The 20,255-nt window shown below is 53.9% G+C and overlaps 7 protein-coding genes across 7 annotated transcripts; 3 read left to right on the top strand and 4 right to left on the bottom strand.

The window, feature by feature from the left end:
- Nucleotides 1-476: 476 nt before the first annotated feature.
- Nucleotides 477-1,351, bottom strand: RPL24 (60S ribosomal protein eL24; the record flags this gene model as incomplete). Its single annotated transcript, XM_023594297.2, has 4 exons — nt 477-537; nt 594-823; nt 886-1,029; nt 1,301-1,351. 4 exons carry the CDS (start codon nt 1,349-1,351, stop codon nt 477-479), a joined length of 486 nt encoding a protein of 161 aa, XP_023458689.1.
- Nucleotides 1,352-2,205: 854 nt separating this feature from the next.
- Nucleotides 2,206-3,745, bottom strand: RHO25_001689 (uncharacterized protein; the record flags this gene model as incomplete). The annotated part of the gene is made up of 4 exons (XM_023594298.2): nt 2,206-2,453; nt 2,504-3,404; nt 3,453-3,517; nt 3,586-3,745. The coding sequence occupies 4 exons, from the start codon at nt 3,743-3,745 to the stop codon at nt 2,206-2,208; spliced, it is 1,374 nt and encodes a 457-aa protein (XP_023458688.1).
- Nucleotides 3,746-3,957: 212 nt separating this feature from the next.
- Nucleotides 3,958-6,126, top strand: RHO25_001690 (uncharacterized protein; the record flags this gene model as incomplete). The annotated part of the gene is made up of 1 exon (XM_065602134.1): nt 3,958-6,126. One exon carries the CDS (start codon nt 3,958-3,960, stop codon nt 6,124-6,126), a length of 2,169 nt encoding a protein of 722 aa, XP_065458206.1.
- A 292-nt stretch (nt 6,127-6,418) lies between these two features.
- Nucleotides 6,419-7,552, bottom strand: RHO25_001691 (uncharacterized protein; the record flags this gene model as incomplete). Its single annotated transcript, XM_023594300.2, has 1 exon — nt 6,419-7,552. One exon carries the CDS (start codon nt 7,550-7,552, stop codon nt 6,419-6,421), a length of 1,134 nt encoding a protein of 377 aa, XP_023459938.1.
- A 632-nt stretch (nt 7,553-8,184) lies between these two features.
- Nucleotides 8,185-11,335, top strand: RHO25_001692 (uncharacterized protein; the record flags this gene model as incomplete). Its single annotated transcript, XM_023594301.2, has 3 exons — nt 8,185-10,311; nt 10,427-10,563; nt 10,651-11,335. The coding sequence occupies 3 exons, from the start codon at nt 8,185-8,187 to the stop codon at nt 11,333-11,335; spliced, it is 2,949 nt and encodes a 982-aa protein (XP_023459939.1).
- Nucleotides 11,336-11,964: 629 nt separating this feature from the next.
- RHO25_001693 (uncharacterized protein) lies at nt 11,965-15,168 on the bottom strand (the record flags this gene model as incomplete). Its single annotated transcript, XM_023594302.2, has 1 exon — nt 11,965-15,168. One exon carries the CDS (start codon nt 15,166-15,168, stop codon nt 11,965-11,967), a length of 3,204 nt encoding a protein of 1,067 aa, XP_023459940.1.
- Nucleotides 15,169-16,806: 1,638 nt separating this feature from the next.
- Nucleotides 16,807-20,013, top strand: RHO25_001694 (uncharacterized protein; the record flags this gene model as incomplete). Its single annotated transcript, XM_023594303.2, has 1 exon — nt 16,807-20,013. One exon carries the CDS (start codon nt 16,807-16,809, stop codon nt 20,011-20,013), a length of 3,207 nt encoding a protein of 1,068 aa, XP_023459933.1.
- Nucleotides 20,014-20,255: the final 242 nt, after the last annotated feature.

Here is a 20,255-nt window from a genome sequence, read left to right on the forward strand (position 1 = left end):
CAACTCTGGGAGATTGCAGGTCTATACTGCTGCAAAAACCACCCACTCGGCAACAAGAAAAAGAAAAGGAGCGGAGATGTGAGTTAGTGAAAGGTGTAGAGCGAGAAAGACGAGTATTCGGTCACTCGAAATTTTGGCCCTCGATAAGAGATCACAGGGATCGGTACAAGGATGCCGACCCACTTATTGGGCTCAGGTCAGGGAGACCTTCCGGATGCGGACCACAAAATGGTAAGCATAACGGCACGTGGGAAATTGGACATCGCCAGTCATGGCAGAAGAAACTTAAAACAGAAGCACACTGCACGCTGCGAAAATTCAGTAGAACAGTAGTAACCTTCGGGTATCTCAGAAATGCATCTTTCGGTGACTGTCATGCCAGGACCTATGTGCCTCGTTGCTGCTCTAGCTAAAGGAGACTCGTGACCCGTAAACGCCCTTCATGATTGCAATCCCGTCATCTTTAATGCTTTTGTTTAGCGGGTGGTGGCCTTGACCTTTGGTGCAGAGCCCTTAGCGGCCTGCTTGCCGACGACGCTGCGATGTAATCAGTATGACCGCTTCTCCAGCGACTTGAAGGAGGATACACATACCGGCCAGTGGTTTGCCCGGCAGCGGACTTGGCAGCGCTCTTCGCCTTCTCGGCCTTCTTTGCGCTCTCGGTGGCAGCACGCTTCTTCTTACCCTCCTCAATAGCCTGCTTGCGAGCAGCAGAGCGGGCCTCTGGGCGCTGGGAGCGGCGCTCCTTGATCACGTCAAGAGACGCACCAACAACAGCACGCTGGGCCTTGACCTGCTTGCGACGGCGGGTCTTGGCTTGCTCCTAGGTTGGTCGTCAGACAATAGGTTCTAACATTGCCCACTGCTTCAGAGTCTAAGTCATACCTCAGAGATACCCTTGCGGCGGGCGCGACGGCAGAGAACGGTCCACGCAATGCGACGTGGGTTCTTGCGCTGCAGGAACAGCGACTCACTCTTGCCGTTCTGGAAACGGAAGATCTTGCTGTCCGAGCGGACGAAGAGCTTGCCCTATAGTTGTCCGGTCAGCCTGGATCCTCACAAGGTGCGTACACCACTCAGGCAATGTGCGAGGAAACGACATGTGCCAGCGCAAGCGCCAGACATTCGCTGCATCTCGGGCCACAGGCATAGCGATGCTGATAATCAGCGATACGCTTCTCTGTCTAGCCATTGTGTGTGTTTTTTGTGTTCAAGAGCAGTTTTGCCATTGCATATCCCTCCTCTTTCATTCTCGCTCGAGCGACCTGCGCGGGTGTGCGACGAAGCGCAAAACTCGTACCTTTCCAGGGTAGATCTTCTGACCGGAGAAGGTATCGTCGTAGGTCCTCATTTTGGCGGTTGGACGGTGAGGTTGTGCGTTGGGTGATCGGGCTTCGTGCCTACAGTGAGATCGAGCAGAAGCGTGGATTTCGGATGAGGAAAGTGCGAATTCTTGGCAGCGGCAACTCCCGTCTGACCCCAATCAATAATTGATTGATGTCTGTCATGGAGAGTGGCACGGGTGGTGTTGCGAGTGAAGAACATGGAATGACCGCACCAATTCTACATTTGTAGTCTTAAATGCTCTGATAGCGCTCGCGCTCTGCGGCCGAAGCACTTGTTGACCGCTAGCTCATGCACATTCAGAAACCTTCGCATACCGCATCCATCTGTCTCGCTTGGTACCCATCCATCATGCCCGGACTGTGATGCCTTGGCCACAGGATGCCGAAAGCACGCGACACTCCGATTGAGTGATGATTTGCTTTGTGTCTCCATCTGAAGCAGGGTCGCTGATCTGAAGGACATTCAGCCAGTCGTCCAAGGCATCTTAATGTGCAGCACAGAAACAAAGAAGTATGTCCTTCGCCAGTCGAGATGATGTGCTTCTTCTGTATGGCTTAGCGATCAATCTTCGATGTGCAGCCGCTGTCAATTTCCTGTCCTGTTGATCCTTTGGTGCCGTCTAGTGTGCAAGTCGAGGAATGAAGTTATGCGGCAGGGGGTATGCTGCAATACGACCATCGCGGCAGCCGGGAACTCACAAGAAGGCATACAGGCTGCGTGAATCAAATTGTAAAGGACCAGGCATAGCGGCATGCGCCGACCAGAGAAGTCAACACCCAAGTCGCACAATAGACTGCAGATGTTGTACGACTTGAAGGAGTGCTCAACTCGTGAGGTCAACTCATCAAGCAGTGCCTGCTACACCTGTCTCACTTCTTTGCCCTTTCCGTCCGGTCGCTCGTTCTCCCATTCGTCCCGGAGCACTGCATAGACAGTGTCAGTAAGCAAAATGAGTAGTGCCAAGCTCCACACGAGGGTGATAGCATAGAAAAAGTTCGCATTTCCCGAGCCGGCGTAGATCCACAGATGGTGAAATGCAGGGCCGAGTAGAGAGGCATAGAGTAACGCCGCCACAGCTGGGAACGTATAGCGATATGATGAGCACACTGGGAATAAACATCAGCCTGGCTCGAGCTATATGCGCGCGTCGACTTACATTCAAAAATGTGGCCGAGTAAGCATAGGCTGCCCAACCAGGTGCCAACGTCCCCGACGTTGGCGTAAGGCTGAAATACAGCATTGACCCCCATCATGAGGACAACAGCTGCCAATGGCTGTTTTCGGAATCGCAAACAGAACGGTATGCTGTATGACAGCATGTGCAGCCAGAATACGCCCAGAAAGAACTCTCGGAAGGCGTCAAACATTTCAATAAAAAAGTACCACCACAGCCCGACATTAGGAGTCAGATCTGGGAGTGTCAGAGGAGTCATGTAGACAGATTCCAGGAAGTGCCAAGATGGAAGGAGCAGGCGTGAGACGCCAATCAGGAAGCCTGTCGAAACGGCGAAAGTGCTGATGAAGACGATAGCGACTGGTAATATCGGCGGAAGTAGTTGTCGATTGAACGCAATCTTTGTGGCCCTCCCCATACCAGCTACGCCTTCTTCGGTCATTGTCGCAGTGCCAGACAGTTGGACGCAAAGTTGATCGTAGCAGAGAAGCCCGACCGGCGGTAGCAACAAGATTGGATGAAGGCTGATGTAGCTTGCTATTGCCAGAGCGAACGCTGCTGTCACAATCTTGGCCTGGCATGCATGTTTGACACTCAGCAGCGTGAAGAAGGCTGCAAACGTTGTCGTGGGTCGTCCTAGGCAGGCCAGGAGTGTGAACGGATTGAGCAGATACACTGCTGCAACCGATGCCGGCTCCCAGAGTCGGTTGGCTCTCGGCGATTTGTAAAGGAGAGACGCAGCAGCTGCGCCCGAGCAGGCAATATCGTAGATGCAGTCGGCAGTCAAAACGTCCAGTCCCGTATACAGTAGCACTGTCGCTAATCGGCCGATCCACGTGCTGGAAGATGGCAGTAGAGAGAACAGTGGCAAGAACAACGGAGCCTAAATTTGCTTAGTATCTGTGACGCGATCCGGAAATATCGTGCTGACCTGGTGAAAGATGCCGCCATCGTATGGGTCAAGTCCTCGCTCAAATAAGAACAAGCCTTCCTGTACTGTGCACTCTCAGCTCCTGTCTTTTACTTAGCCTGCGCGGCTTCTAGTGTCCATGATATCCGCATACATCTCTTGAAGCCGTTAATCGGAGTCGAGATCTCCACTCTGCTTGTCAACAGATCGGGGAGTCCAGGGAATGCTATCGCGAGAAGGATCCTCAGAACAGCTCCAACGGAGTAGAGCAGAGTCTTCGGGTGGTCATTGTAGACCTTGGTGATCGTGTTCATGGCTTATGCTCGTCGCCCTCATCGCATCGTGTCGCTGTCGGCACAGTGTGGGGTGGGTGTTGTAGACAACAATTGGCATATGCGGCCAGCGTGGACGCATACCCTGGCGTTCAACTTAGTTAGCGCGGCGCGGCAGGATTCCGAGGAAACCTTGTCTATGGAAAAAGTTCCAAAGCCGAACCTCCACTCGCAACAACATCACAACGGCAGCCATGGCGAAGATCAAGAAGAAAGGCAAGCGCATACTGGCAGAGCAAATCAGGACCTTGACTAACATGGCGACCAGGCACTTCGGGCAACGCCAAGAACTACATTACCCGCTCTCAAGCGGTGCGCAAGCTGCAAGTCTCGCTGCCAGATTTTCGACGATTGTGCATTTTCAAAGGTGCGAGCGATTTGCTGCACGGGTTCCGCGGCTGCCACATCTGACCGTCTTGGTAGGAATTTATCCTCGAGAACCTCGATCGAAAAAGCGAGCATCGAGATCCGCCACACCGTCGACCACTTTCTACTACACCAAAGATATTCAGTACCTTCTCCACGAACCACTCCTTGCCAAATTCCGCGATCAAAAAGCACTCGCAAAGAAGATTAGTCGAGCACTCGGCAAGAATGAGGTCAGCGACGCTTCGCGCATGGAGCGCAACCTCACGCCGCGAATGAAGCTGGATCACATTATCAAGGAACGATACCCTACCTTTGTTGACGCACTCCGAGACCTCGACGATGCGCTGTCAATGCTGTTTCTGTTCGCAAACCTTCCTAGCTCTTCCGAAGTACCACCCAAAATCATCGCCAAGTGCCAGCGATTGACACTGGAGTTCGAGCACTACCTCATCCGAACGCACAGCCTGAGAAAGAGCTTTTTGTCAATTAAGGGTATCTACTACCAGGCGACGATACAAGGACAGGATATCTTGTGGCTTGTGCCCTACCGCTTCGTGCAGAAGAACTCGCCAGATGTCGACTTCCGAATCATGGCCACTTTCGTGGAGTTCTACACCACATTACTGGGCTTCGTAAATTTCCGACTTTACAGCACGATCGGACTCGTGTATCCGCCGAAATTCGACTTGAAGAGTGAAGAGCAAGGAGCTGAGCTGGGAGCATTCAAGCTGGAGGGCAAGGATCAGGATAATGAAGAGGAAGAGCAGGAGCAACTGCCTGATGCAGCGGCAAATGAAAAGGCACAGGCGGAAGCGGATAGGCTGTTGGCATTACCAGAGACAGAGGATTCAGGACCCTCGCAGACCGCAGAAGGGGAAGAGAAGGCTACTGAGACTGCTCTGGACCAGTTTGAATCAGTGGATCCCAATGCCGACAAACTGCTCCAGCCATCCATCACGGCCGATGTGGAGTCTGCTGCGAAACTCTTCGAGTCTTTCACATTCTTCCTGTCCCGCGAGACTCCACGACATCCACTAGAATTCATCCTGAAAGCTTTTGGCTGCAAGCGCGTGGGGTGGCAAAGCTTAGACGGCGAGGCGGGCTCATACTGCAACGAAGATGACCCACGCATAACACATCAGATTGTCGATCGACCCGACATCCCGCTTCCCTCGCCTCCGCAAACCGACGACGAAGATGGATTCGACGATGGCGTCGACGATTCCGCTGCGATCAGAAAAGCGGACGAACGTGTTCCTGGAAGAATCTACATTCAGCCGCAGTGGGTTTGGGATTCGATCAATGCCGGACAGCTGCAACGACCCGATCTCTACGCCCCCGGAGCCACTTTGCCTCCGCATCTCAGTCCTTGGGTCAAGCCGAGACAAGGAGAGTACGATCCTACGAAGCCGCTCGCGGAGCAGGAGACAGAGGCCGAGGCTGCAGCTGCTGAGGAGGACTCCGAGGAGGAAGACGATGAGGAAGAAGGGGGCAGCGAGGGTGAAGAAGCCAGCGACGAGCAAGCCGGAGACCTGATTGATAAGCTCGAGGACAGAGATGTTGCGCAAGGCGAGGGCATGGACGTGGAATTGGGTGGAGAGGATGACGAAAACGAAAGCGAGGCAGACGCAGGTGCCCCAGAAGACGACTTTGGCGGCTTTTCTGAAGACGAAGAATCCGAGGACGAGGCTACGAAAGCGGCACGCGAACACCAGGCTGAGCTTGAGGCTGAGGCGCAGGGCAAGAAGGTCAAGTCTGCGGACCCGAAGGAGAAGAAGAAGCTGGCGAAGGTAGCTGCGCAGGCCAAGCGAACCCAGGCTGAGCGAGAAGCAGCAGAAGATCTGGAGCGGAGGAAGGGAATGATGCCACGCCGGAAGAGAAAGATGTACGAAAAGATGGTGTACAGTAATGCGGTGAAGTCGGATGAGGCCGAGAAGATGAGGGCAAAGCGACGAAAGGTTGAGAAGGAGTTGGCGAAGAAGGCGAAGGCGTAATTTGGCGATGCCTATCTACAATGAAAAGCGCATGTGCGTGCAGCGCAGGAAGGAGTCGGTTCCGATCATTGGTCAAGCCAAACCGTCTGCTTTCCAATTTCTCTTCCCAACCGCCTCGCGGCATTGCACCCTCACTGCGCTTGCAACCCTACCACCTTCGATCTTGGAACACCCCTGGGCCGATGCTCTCTGCACCATACGCCATCTCAATCGCATGCGCGGACTGCGGTGATATCGCAACTGCCTAGTCACCAAAGACTTTCCAAGCTCGGTACGCACACTCCCGGTCATCTCAATCAGGGTCAGAGCGAGAGCTAGAATCCGAGCCAATAAGTTCCCAGTCTTGCGCATCCTCGGAGGAGCCTGACGACTTCTCCTTCGCAGCATCTTGAGCCAAGGCCGATCCGTCAGCGTGGTCGTCGTTCTGTTCAGGTTCGTAGTCACTCCAGGAGTCCGAGCTATTGCCAGCGCCGTAGGCTTGCTCCTCTGGCAAATCGGTCCTGTCGATGATAACCGGAGCTTCCTCAAGTTGGTCATTTGCCACTTGCTCAGCGTGTTTCAACGCGTCATTTGAGACGTCTTCGCCCGCCGGCTCGGTCCTGCACCCCTCGAAGCCGTGGCCGAACAGTGCATCCTCGTCTTCAGCTTGCACCGATGAAGCCTGCGATGTACCCGCTGTCCCGTCTCGTAGCCATCCCTCTACGTTCGCGTGGGGCGATCGCTGAACATTCTGCGCATCCAGAGCTTGTTGGAAAGTAGGAGAAGGTGGTAGTTGATGCGAGGGGCTTCCGGCGCTTCTGTGCGGTGAGTTGAACTTTTCTTCAATGTCAGAGCGAAACAGGTCCGAGTATGTCGGCGTAGTGGGTAGATTGGTCGGTATCGAATGAATGTCGAAATTTGTGCCTGTAGCACTTGAGGGCGTTTCGTATGGTGGCGTTCCTTGATACGATCGAAGGTGGCGGGTGGGTAACATGGATCGTGCTTGCTGCTTTGGTCTCGAAGCGGCTTTGAGAAGAGGACGTGAGGGGAGCTTCGCGACTTGCGTGCTCGCTGCCTCGAGTGTTTGGAGGCTTCGTCGATCCATTTCAGCTGCTCGTGAGAGAGGTGCTTGGGTAGTTGATCGGGGGTTCTCGCTCGTTCCTTCGAGTCGCCTCAATTCCTCAAGGTGTTGATGGTAAAACGTGCGAATGCGGCGCTGCATTTGACGAGTGGTAGGCGAGAGGGAAGCTTCTCGAGTATCCGGACAAGGTACATCGTTCAGTGCTGCTGGGGCGGTAGCCGGTATTGGCGGAGGAGGTGCTGATGCTGGGCTCGAGAGCTGCTTCTTCTTGCGAGTAGTGCCTGTTTGCGTGGACGAGACAGCGGTAAAGCGCAACGAGACACGGAAGTCGACGCTCAAGAACGAGTCGTGGTTATCGCGCGCCATGTTGTCCTGTGTACTGTGTTGCGTAAGAGTGTGTTGCGCGTGAGTGAGCGTGTGAAGAAGTTAGTTGAGGCAGAATTTATAACATAGAAGCACTTGAAGTCAGAACTGAAGAGCTGAACGCGAGACTGAAGGCCGAAGTGAGCCTCTTCACGCCTGAACTCACGTCTAGGGCGGTGCTCAATTCACTGTAACAAGGCAGTGGCAGTGGCGTACCGTCTGCCGGCGCGCTGCCCACCGTGCACGCCATGCTGTATTACGGGAAGCCTATACGCAGAGTGCAGTGCGAGGAAGTGCTTGGTGTTCAAATGCTAGGTCGGTGTTAATGTGATGAAGTGAAGGCTGAAGGTGGAAGACAGATGGGGCAGAGCGGAGCGCGGGCCGGCGATCCGGACATCAGATTGAGCAGGTGAGGTCGTTGCAAGTCAAGGGCACAGTAAGCTCGCGGTATCCGCGTCTCCTGAAGCAATTACGAGCGCGTCATATCAACCATGTTTGCACCTGCTCGTGTGACAACGTTCACGTCGCCTGTGTGACGGCGTGCGCGCAATCAGGTAACCATCTTCACTTGTTTTCCTTTCCTCTTCTCTTCTTCAGCATCACTCGCAACTCACCGCCGCATTGACGTCCTCACGATGCCTCTTGCTGCTCCAGACTCGTTCGAGCTGGACACGAGAGACACCAAGCCTTTTCTCCGCCATTCCCTCGACTCCGACTCCAATTCCGAAGATGAGTTCGATCTGCCCAAGCGGTCGGCTCGCGGCTACACAGATATCGACTACGACGATGAGAAACACACTCCACGCGAACTAGAGCCGCCCGTATGGTCCAGCAACCAGCGAAGACGGACGGGATGGCGACGACTGATCCCCACGCGCTTCTGCTGCGGCCTAGTCTCGCTCTTCGTCGTTACCTTGGTCCTGCTCCTGTCAGCTGGGAGCTTCTGGGCTTACAAGGTCGTCCCAAAGCTCGGCCAGTCGCCGCCATGGTACCCAACTCCATTGGGCGGAACCGTAGAAGGATGGGCGAAAGCATACGAGAAGGCAGCGCGCCTTGTCGGACAGATGTCCTTGGTCGAAAAGGTCAACATCACAACCGGTACTGGCTGGCAGATGGGCCCCTGCGTGGGCAATACTGGCCAAGTGGATCGCCTGGGCTTTCCATCTCTCTGTCTACAAGACGGCCCTCTTGGTCTTCGATTTGTGGAAAATGCCACCAGCTTCCCAGCAGGCATCACCGTTGGGGCTACATGGAACAAAGATTTGATGTACCAGCGAGGAAAGGCGCATGGCTTTGAAGCAAGATTGAAGGGTGTCAACGTTCTGTTGGGGCCTTCAATGGGACCTCTTGGCAGACTGCCGGCTGGCGGACGCAACTGGGAGGGCTTCGGGGCAGACCCGGTTCTCCAAGGCATCGCCGCGGCACAAACAATTCGCGGCATTCAGGAGTCAGGTGTGATCGCGACAGCAAAGCATTTCGTTGGCAATGAGCAAGAACACTTTCGTCAAGCCTGGGAGTGGGGAACTCCAAATGCAATCTCATCCAACATCGACGATCGGACGCTTCACGAGCTGTACGCCTGGCCTTTTGCCGAGTCTATTCGTGCCGGAGTCGCATCGATCATGTGCAGTTACAATCAGGTCAACAACAGCTACGCGTGCCAGAACTCGAAACTAATGAACGGCATCCTAAAAGACGAACTGGGCTTCCAAGGCTTCATTCAAAGTGACTGGCTTGCTCAGAAGGCTGGTGTCGCTAGTGCGCTGGCCGGTCTAGATATGAGCATGCCTGGTGACGGCCTGAAGTGGCAGGATGGTATCGCCCTTTGGGGAGGCGAGTTGACGAAGGCCGCTTTGAATGGATCTGTACCAATGGAGCGGCTGAACGATATGGTTCTGCGCGTTGTCGCCTCTTGGTACCAACTTGGACAAGACGACTCCTCGGTTTGGGGAAACAATTCTCTGAGTAACTCCGCTACATTCAGCAGCTGGACAAATGAGGAACGAGGCCGCCTGCATCCTGGTGCTTCTGGAAACAATGACACCGATGTGGTGAACTATTTCGTTCCCGTAAGACAGACCGAAGAGGGTGGCGATCACGATGAAGTAGCACGTAAAATCGCCGCGGAGGGTGTTGTTCTGGTCAAGAACGAAGGGTTCACGCTGCCACTTTCAAAGGACGGCGCCAACTTCCGGCGTGCCGAATCTGATGGCAAGGTCAAGGTTGGCATCTTTGGAGAGGACGCATTCGCCAATCCGAGAGGACCAAACGCATGCGAGGATCGAGCCTGTAACGAGTGGACGTTGGGTAGCGGTTGGGGTTCGGGCGCTTCTCTATTCCCTCACCTCATCGCGCCATTCGATGCTTTGAATAAGACGTTTGACGAGGACAAGGTAAACATCACGGCCTACAAAAAGCAAGCTGCGAAGCATGCGGGTGCCATTGCAGAAAAGCAAGATCTGTGCATGGTATTCGTCACCGCTGACGCTGGTGAAGGCTTCTTGAGCTACGGTGACATCCGAGGAGATCGCAATGATTTACAGGTCCAAAAGCATGGCAACACGTTGATCGTCGAAGTTGCGAAGAAGTGTGGCGGCAAGACTGTCGTCGTCGTGCACTCTGTTGGACCAACTCTGGTGGAAGAATGGATTGATCTTCCTGACGTGCATGCGGTTCTCATGGCGCATCTTCCAGGTCAAGAGAGTGGCAACGCGTTAGCGGATGTCATATTTGGCCATGTGAGCCCGTCTGGACGTCTTCCTGTGAGTATCTGTCTCTGAATTCAAGGCCACTGAAGTGCATTTCCGATGATGCGGGGCAGTCGAAGCCTTATAGTGGCGGCTTGGAGCATGTGCTAACTATGATATTCACTTCTAGTATACGATCGCCAAGAAAGCAGAAGATTATGGCCCGACAAGCAAGATACTGACATTCCCGAACCACGTTGTGCCACAACAAAACTTTACTGAGGGCCTCTACATCGACTACAGATACTTCGATAAGCATGACATTAAGTAAGTGTGGTCGCTACAAAGCGTCGCCTAACGGCGTGAACTTGTCTCGGAAAATTTCGTATCTCCAGATGACTGACTATTTGATAGACCTCGATTCGAATTCGGATTTGGGCTTAGCTATACCGAGTTTGAACTCTCTTCACTGACCGCCGAAGTGCTTGGAGCGAGCAGCACCACGCCAGCGACTCGTCCTCGCGCAGCCGCGCATCCACCGCGTCTCGACACGACTATCCCTTACCCAGCCACTGCGATCTTCCCAGAAGGATTCAACAAATTGAAGAAGTACATCTACCCTTACATTGACAGGGACGACATCCCGCAAACAGGAGGTCAACCAGACTATCCACCCAGCTTCGACCCAGCAAAGCCACACCCACTTTCCGAGGCAGGCGGCGCCGAAGGCGGCAACCCAGACCTTTTCACTCCCGTCCTCGAAGTCTCAACTCAAGTATCCAACATAGGCGATTTTGCTGGCTCAGCCGTTGTCCAACTCTACATCAGCTACCCCGATAACGTCAAAGACCAAGATGGCGAGGTCGTCGATATGCCTGTCAAAGTCCTACGCGCTTTTGATAAATTCCATCTCGAGACTGATGGTGATGAGAAGCAGAAAGATGTGAAGTTCACACTGACGCGCAAGGACCTCTCATATTGGGATACCAAACTACAGAACTGGGTCATGCCGAAGGGCGAGTACACCATTTCTGTGGGCTTCAGTTCGAGGGATTTGCCATTGAAGTTTAAAGTTGATCCTTTTGCTGCGAAGGCGTGAACCGATCCCGACGAACTGGCCAAATGAAAAGATGTGTATGTGTATTTCATCTGGGAGAGCGGCGTTTTGGGTAGGGGAACTGGGCAAGCGCTGGTTCTGAGTACTGCTGGAAAAGCTTGTCGAAGCCCTGAGATAGAGCGGCAGTGGGACTTGTTCTCTGCCAAAAATGTGTATTTGTAAAATCGCGATACCTAGTATGAGAAGTACTGTATTTTTCGAGTGTTGCATTTTCTTTGTCTATCGGAACAGCGATAAGATAAAAGCACCGTTTCCTAAGGTCTGATACTGTACGTGGAGAAATTGAGGGAGTCAAGATGTTGACAAGATGTAAAGAGGTTCCATGTAATCAATTTCAATCTCGCTGATGCTTTCTACCATTTACTTTTTCCTTCATCCATCCATCGTACAAGTACAAGAAACTACAACCCAAAGAAAACAAAACGCTCGAGCCGCATCAATGCGAGCAATGCGATGCAAATGAAAATATGATGTCCTCTTTTTCCCCTCGAAGTGGCCATGCATCCAAAAGCAAGCTCCCTCGTGGTGTCCATTACCGCTTCTGTTCGTTCGCAGCTTTCAAATTGCTTCTCTCAATCGTTCATCATCGTCATGTTCAGTGTCAAGCGAGTCTAAGCTGAGAGCAAAGATTCATTCTCGTCCATGCCAATGCCACTGTCCTTGACGCGCTTCTTTCGCAGACGGCCTAGCTTGGAGTGCGAAGAGGCTGGCTCGACAGATGCTCGACCGTTGACGGTCGTGCGTGTTGTGGTCTTGGTTACGAGGGAAGAGACAGTATCCATAGCTTCCAATTCCAGCATTTGGGCATCGCCATCTTTCATCGTCTCTTCGGCCTGTTCGTTGATTCTCGCATGCGCTCGGTCGTTCTCATCCCGCAACACTCGCATCTTGGCTGTGGTACGTCGGACATACTCGGCGAATTTGTGTCGGAGTGATTCGTTCTGAGTAGTGAGTGTCGTGATGGTCTCCTCGGAAATCTCCGTCTGCTCCTGCAGAAGGCGAATATCTTCTTCACGAGCTTGAAGCACATCCTGCCAGCGTTCGTCGGCCTCAACTGCCTTTTGCTCAACGACAGCAATCTTAGCCTGCTTGTCGGCAACGACAGCTTTGAGATTTTCGATCTCGTCGCCCATTTCGGCTTGGACTTGCAGCATCTGCTCGGCTTCCTCTTCGACACGTCGCTCCAGGCTGGCCTTGTCTGCTTTCAGCTCACCAACTTGGCTGGTCAGTTCAGCGACATCATGGTTCAACTGAGCAATTCTTGAGTTCCGATCTTCGATCTCCGATGCGTGCAATGCCGATTCATCAACCGTGTCTTGTTGAAGAGTGGCGATCTGATCTTCGTGGGTGGCAATGGTATCCTGGAGAGCCGCGATGCTGCGCTCGAACTCTTCGCGATCATCCTTGTTGAGAGCGACCTGTGCCTCATACAGATTCTGAGTGGTCTTCAGATCCGCACTCAACTCCTCGATCTCAGCAGTCTTGTCGGCGACCTCCTGCTCGAGAGACAAGATGCGCTCGTCACGTTCGGCTAGGGTTTCGGCCATCTGTTTTTCCAGATCTGCGAGCTGTGCCTTGAGATCTTCGATGACCTCTTCGCGGTCTTGCAGGTCGCCCTCGACGACTTCGCGACGCTCAACCTCCTCCTTGATATCGGCTTGGTACTGTTGATCTCGCTCAGAGGCAAGCTGCTTAAGCTCCTTGACCTCTTTCTCGTTCGTCTGCTGCACTTGCCATAGCTTCTGTCGAAGTTCATTAGCTTGAGCTCCAGATTCTTGCAGCTTCGTCGTGAGTTCTGCGATTTCTTCTTGTGCAGTCCCGAGCTCCGCCTCCACGGCCTCGCGGTCCTTGCGCTCACTTTCGTTGAGTTCGCGAAGGTCATTGATCTGCTCGTTCAGATCGCCAAGCTGCTCTTCCAGACGGTCGACACGCTCCTCCAGGTTTTCCACCTCTACGTTTCTCTCCCTCACATCCATCTCAGCATCTTCACGGGCATCACGCTCTGCATCACGCTGCTTTGTCATGGCCTCGAGCTCCTCCTGCAACAGGTTGCGCTCTTCTTCGACTGCAAGCTTCTGTTCTTCCAGGCCGGTGATCATGGTCTGACGATCCGCCGCGAGGTTCTCGGCCTCCTCGCGAAGCTGATTCTGCTCCTCAATTTGTGCCTCAAGCCCGCTGACAGTCTCATCGTGCTCGGTCTTCATGCTCAGCACGTTTGTTGCATGCTCCCCCTCCATACGAGTGATCAGATCGGTCAGCCTCTGCTCCTCGGTCTGATACTTGGTGAGCGATGCGCCCAGCTTTTCGATTGTCGACGTAAGCTCAGCGTATGTGACCTCATACTCCTTGACACGCTTCTGCGCAGCTTCGAGTTCGTCATCCAAGGCGTCACGCTCATCCGCGATTTGGTCCATCTCTGCTTTGAGGTCCAGATTCTCCTCTTCGTTTCCGAGCTTCTCTTGTTCTAGTTCTGATTGCAACTGGAGCAGGCGTTCAGTCTCGATCTTCGCTTCGGCGAGATGGTCCAACAGGCGGTCCACTTGAGAGCTGAGACTTGCAGCAAGGTTGCTCTTCTCAAAAAGCTCCTTATCCTGCGTGCGCAGGCGCGCGGCAAACTCTTCAACATCTGCCAACAAGATCTCGAGCAGGTCTCCATTAGAGGCGTCCTCCGGAATACTACCAGGAAGGACGGTCTCAAGGCCCTCACGCACGGCCATGAAGCTTTCGCGAATGCTGATCAGAATGGATCGTGTATCTTCATGATCACCAAAGCCAAGAGCACGCAACTCAATCTCGAGAATCTGTAGCTTGGTCTTCGCATCGTTGGCTTGATTGCTGAGGGTCACGATGGCAGATCGGAAATTCTCTCGCTCGGTCTCCCAATCCTGCTCCTTGTTGCGCTGGGAAGTAGACTGTGAGAGTGACTGACGAAGTTTGACTTGGGACGAATCGAGCATGGTGGAATCGTGGGGAGCCTCGTTGTACGCGAACTCTTGCTGGCTCTCGAGCACGAGCATGTCGGGGTCCAGCTCGTCATCCTCGTCATGGGTGGTCAAGGCATCGAATGTGTGCTTTTGCTCTTCACGCAATTCTACCAACTCTGCGTCCAGCGTTTCGAGGTCGTCGCCCTCAAGAAGTGGTCGTTGTGCCTCTAGGTCCTTGATCCGCGCGTCTCGCTTTTTGTGGATCTGCAAGCGGTGTTGAATGCGCTCTGATAGCACAGCGCTGAGAGGTGCCATATTGTGTTGATCTACGGTGTAGTAATGCTCTCCATTCTGGAGTAGAGCAGCGGGGAGCGAGTGTCTCGTGGACGTAATTTTCTGTCTCTTTTCGCCCTCCTCATTGACGCCAGGAGAAACGGTAATACGGCGCTTGATGGACATCTTGCGTGGGTGCGGGGTGATGTGGAAGGCGGTGGTCCGGTCTCCTTCATCGTCGTCGTTCAGTGCCACCGTCTGTGACTGTCTTCCTGCTGGAAATTGTACTTCGTTGACGACACGACGAGTGGTCTCTGTCACAGTTTCGACTGCATCAGATGCAGCAGCATCGTATGTCGGACCCGTCTGCACATTCTCCACCTCCTCTTCTTCTTCGACAATCATCTCGGGCTCGACCGACGCAGCGGCTCGAGTTTTCTTTCTCTTCTTGGCGGGCGTCGAGGCCATGGATGGCGTGTTGATGCTGTGGCTGCTCGATGGGCGCTCCGACATGGGCTCAGAAGCATCGCTGGCACGTCGCTTGCGGCCAGCAGCTCGAGTTTGTCGCTGCTCTGCTGGCTGAGAGCTCGCCTGAGCGCGAGTTCGCTTGGGCGCCATGTCTCCAGCAGTCGGCGGTGGTGTGTGGTGTTGAGAGGAAAATGCACCAAGAACGCTGCAAGATCAAGAAGCGAAATGGCAAGACGAGAAGTGGTGTCAAATGCAGGTGGGTGGTTGGTGTGGCAGCAGCCAGTGACGTGACAAACGCGTTGCTCAAACTTGATTCCAGGTGTCTGGCGCCAATGATTTTCTCCGGCGTTTGGTGACGTGACGATCGACAGCTGTGCGATGCGATGCAACAGACAACGGCAGCGCGACGACGAGATCACAGAGATGGATAGCCAAGCGATGAGTGCGGAGTGAACAATGCAGAGCGTTGTTGGTTCATATCTGTCGCCGGAGTGGTTACCGCTTTAGAAAGTGACCAGTGCATTCAGTGAATGGGCACGCGTTCACGGTGAATGGCACGCGTGCACCTGACTGTCGGCACACGCGCGGACTCGTGCTACAGGCCCACGGCGCCATATTCGTGTCTCGTCAAACACGACAGAACGACCAGCGGGTGCGTATTGTTCTGCGTTGGTGGTAAAGACAGAAAATGAGCCGCCTCGCTCAAAGCGCCATGGCCAATGTTACACGGGTTCACGTGCTGTCGCATCCTCAATTTGCTATCACCGCGCCTCGCACGACAGTCGGCGACGCGACGGTACCTCCCCCACCCTGCCCATCTTTTGCTCCTTCTATGCCCAGACGGTGGCAAAAGAGGGCTGCTTGCTGCATATACCATCCGAGCAGAGACACTGCGCAGCGTCTCTCAGCGGCCATCCGTAGCTGATGGCCCGAACGCCGAGTGCGGAAGGGCGCCGCGTTCAGACACACGCGAAACGGGCAGCTGGCGATAGAGGGTCCGCTTCGCATGCTTCTCGAACGTTGCACAGAAGTCGCCTGTTTTCAAAATATGCACCATGAGCACGAGCGGCGTTCGCATACACACACATGGCGTGGGAGCTCTGCTGCTGCATCGTCATCCGACCCCGCCAGTCTGCTCTTCTTACGCCCGCCAGTCTGCTCTTCTTACGCCCGCCAGTGCACGTCGGCGCTCGACCGGCAACGTCTCCATGTACACCTCGATACTGCTCCTTCATGTAATATGTGCCCGACGACTGGCTGAGGATCTGCACGTCGTGCGGGAAAACAAGCTTGCCCCATGTGGCGGGGCGCCGAACTGTGACCAACGCCGCCGCCGCCGCCGCATCGCTCTGCACAGTGCACTTCTCTACTTTGTAGGGTTCGCTTGTCTGCGTGAAGCCTGTGCGTCCCATCTGTCATCCGCAACGTCCGCTGTCCACGTCGATCGTAGCACCATTTGATCGTTCTCCTCCTCCGACACCATTCACCGCGACCCTCTCGCCAGGCAGATTGAGACCGCCTTCACGTCCCGAAATCACCCACAGAACTCGCATCGTCGTTCACGGGATCTTCTTGAGCTTCGTCTGTCCACCGACACCGGCTCATTCCCTGCAGCACTGTCAAATGGCCTCGGACTGGTGACCACAAACCCGCTCCATCTTCTGGCCTGGCCACAGTCGCCCGTGCATGCCTAAACACCTCGCAGCCTGTACACGTCCGTACATGGTCAAGGCCAATGGTCATACCAGCCGCCAGTGGTGAGCAAAGCACGAGGCGAGCCGTGCAAGTATGACTTCGGACTATATCAATATTCCTGCTTCCGTCTACGCAGGCAGCCAGTCCGACAGTGACTATGGCTTCGACAGCGTTTCCAATATGTTAGACGGCGCCGTCGCCCAGCCCACCAATGGCTACACTTCAGCACCCGTGTCTGCCACTGGAGCTGTGCAGGACTTCTCCGCTTTCGACGATTTCATGCCCTCTCCCGCCTTGCAGACGACACGACACGACCAATCTCCCACTCTGGGACAGCAGGTCCACCGAGCGAGCATCGGCAGCAATAGCTATGGAGCACTAGCTAGGCAAGACAGCTACGCAGGCTCAGACACGACCAGTCCAGATGGCCAGAAGAATCACCCTACCTCCAACGCCGATTCATCCAACGATCCACAAATTGGCAACGAAGCTGCGCAGGGCACGGGTGGACCGACCGAGGACACAACACTGGGCTATCCGCCAGCATGGAGCGAGCTGAAGACGAAGGCCGGCAAGGAGCGCAAACGCTTGCCGCTTGCGTGCATAGCATGCAGACGAAAGAAGATACGCTGCTCGGGCGAGAAGCCGGCATGCAAGCATTGTCTGCGCTCACGCATCCCCTGCGTGTACAAAGTCACGACTCGAAAAGCAGCACCCCGAACCGACTACATGGCTATGCTGGACAAGCGACTGAAGAGGATGGAGGACCGGGTGATCAAGATCATACCAAAGGAAGACCAGAGCGTAGTGACAAGCACGGGCCGAGCAGTTGTGAAACCACCTCTACCTCCAGCTCTTCCCAAGGCTGGAGCGAGCACGAAAAAGAGGGGAGCTCAGGAAGCCTTCGGCGATGAGCTGGACGAATGGGCAGAAGGCAAACCAAAATCGGCCACGGGAAAGAAGGACGCGCCCAACGCCAAAACCGAAAAGCCAGCAACAGGTAATACAGATGAACAAAATCTGCTTCAAGAAGGGCTTGACAAGCTCCCCAGCAAAGAGCTGCAACAGCATCTTGCTGAAGTCTTCTTTGACTACGTATACGGGCAGAGTTATCATCTCCTGCACAAACCCAGCTTTATGCGGAAGCTCGCTCAGGACCAAGTGCCGCCTGTCCTCATGCTTGCCGTTTGCGCGATATCGGCTCGATTCTCGAATCACCCTGCAGTACGCACCGAGCCAGCTTTTCTGCGCGGAGAGGGCTGGGCGACGGCGTCACGAGAGATTGCGTTACGACGCTTCGACACTCCCAACATCACCATTTTGATATGTTACCTTATCCTGGGTCTGCATGAATTTGGTACATGCCAAGGAGGACGCAGTTGGATGTTTGGTGGCATGGCCCAGAGAATGGCATATGCTCTACAACTGCATCGAGACCTTGATCACGATCCCAAAGACAGCTCCAAGGGCGGGGAGAGCGAGCTCACTTTCACAGATCGAGAGATTCGGCGTCGGACGATGTGGTCTTGTTTTCTCATGGACCGCTTCAACTCGAGCGGGACGGACAGGCCAATCTTTGTCGGCGAGCAATACATTCGTGCGCAGCTACCGATCAAAGAGCGATATTACCATATGGAGATCAACGGGCCCACACAAGATCTCGAAGGAAATGTGCCGCATCCTGTGGATCCAGGTACGGGACAATTGGCCAACGCAAAGGAGAACATGGGCGTCGCAGCCTACCTCATCCGACTCGTCTCGATCTGGGGAAGGTTGATTGCATATCTCAACATGGGAGGCCGTGAGCGCGATCAGCATCCGATGTGGCATGATGAATCCAAATTTCAAGACATCAGACGGGCTACAGAAGCATGGAAAGACGCATTACCGGAAGAGTTGCAATACAGCGCAGAGAATTTGCAAAATCACGCATCGGAAAAGATTGCCAATCAGTTTTTGTTCATGCATATTGTGCACAACCAAATCTTGTTGTTCATGAACTCATTCGCGCTGCCCATATCGGGATCACCTCCAACACTACCCAAAGAAATGCCAGAAGAGTTTATCTCCACCGCCACGCGGACGGCGCTCGAAGCTGCGAATCAGATCTCGGCATTAATTCACGAAGCATCCGATCATCTTGTGGTTGCGCCCTTCGCGGGCTACTCTGCGTTCTTCAGCAGCACTGTTCATATCCAAGGTGCATTTTCCAAAAATGCAGCTTTGGAGGCGTCAAGCAAGCAGAACTTGGCGTGGAACGTCAAGTATTTGACCAAGATGAAAAAGTACTGGGGCATGTTCCATTTTGTCACAGAGAACCTGCGGGATCTCTATCGACGACATGCAGATGCTGCGCGATCTGGTGTAGCTGCCGGAAAGGAGGGCCACGTTTTCCAGTATGGCGACTGGTTCGATCGTTACCCTCACGGAGTCAGCGGCACTGATTACGAGGAGCCGAGCACAGGCGTGAAGAAAGAGCCAGGGTCGGATGCCGTCCTTGGGCAGAAGAGCGACCTGCAAACTGTAGAAGAGTTCTTTAGCAAACTGAGTCCGCCAAGCCGTGCTGCTCATATTGCCGCTCAGCAGCAAAGCGCGAAGAAACCAACCAAGAAGTCCAGGAAATCGGTATCAGAAGGGAACAAGCAAGCTCAGCCGTCTGCTAACCAGCAACAACCACAACAGCCGCAAGCGCAGGCACAGTCACAGGCGCAACCACAGTCGGGGAATCAGAACATTCAACCGCAACCGCCTTTGCAGGCGCAAGTCACGCATGATCTAGCCGCGAACATCAATGCAGGCTTCGCACAAAACTCCATCGCATACCCGCCCGGTTTCCAACCAACGCAAAACCCTCTCCTCATGACTCCAGCACCCCAACAATTCATGTCCCAACTCGACCGACAAATGGTCCTCAACTCCTACGGCAACCAAGACCTCGGCCAATCCATGTTCGACAACAACGGAAACTTGACATTCGACAATTTCGACTACAACAATTTCGCTGGCCCCAATAGCAACAACACCAATTCCAACCAGCAACAGCAACAACAGCAACAAACCAACAATGGCAACCAAAACGGTTTCTGGGGTGATCCTTCCACGGCGTGGTTCATGCCGTTTAATTTGGATCCGCCAACTGTTGGTGATGATAACAATTTGTTCAGTGGCGGGAATATGGATTGGTCCGGGTTCGCTGGTTTTGGGGACTTTTCGAATACTGCGGCTTCTATGGCGACCACTGGTGATGGCATGGTTGTTGATCATCAAGGTGGGAATATGGATTTGTCGGGGATGCAATGATCGCGAGACTTGTATATTTGAGGCTTCTTTGTACATCTGTGGAGTGTACAGGGAGATATCTGAGAATTGCATATGGATGAACGAATATGTACAAATGAAATGAATGATGAGGGGGTTTCAAATGGGCATTTATTGGTTCCTGCTTCCGTTTTCAATGTTGTTCTCGTCCTGTCACGTGGTTGTCTGGTTGGCTTCGACAAGGCTCAGAGCGGTCTGCTAGTACTGGGCAATTCGAGGCACAT

The sequence above is a fragment of the Cercospora beticola genome, chromosome 1 (assembly GCF_033473495.1).
Source record: "Cercospora beticola chromosome 1, complete sequence".
Taxonomy (NCBI): Eukaryota; Fungi; Ascomycota; class Dothideomycetes; order Mycosphaerellales; family Mycosphaerellaceae; genus Cercospora; species Cercospora beticola.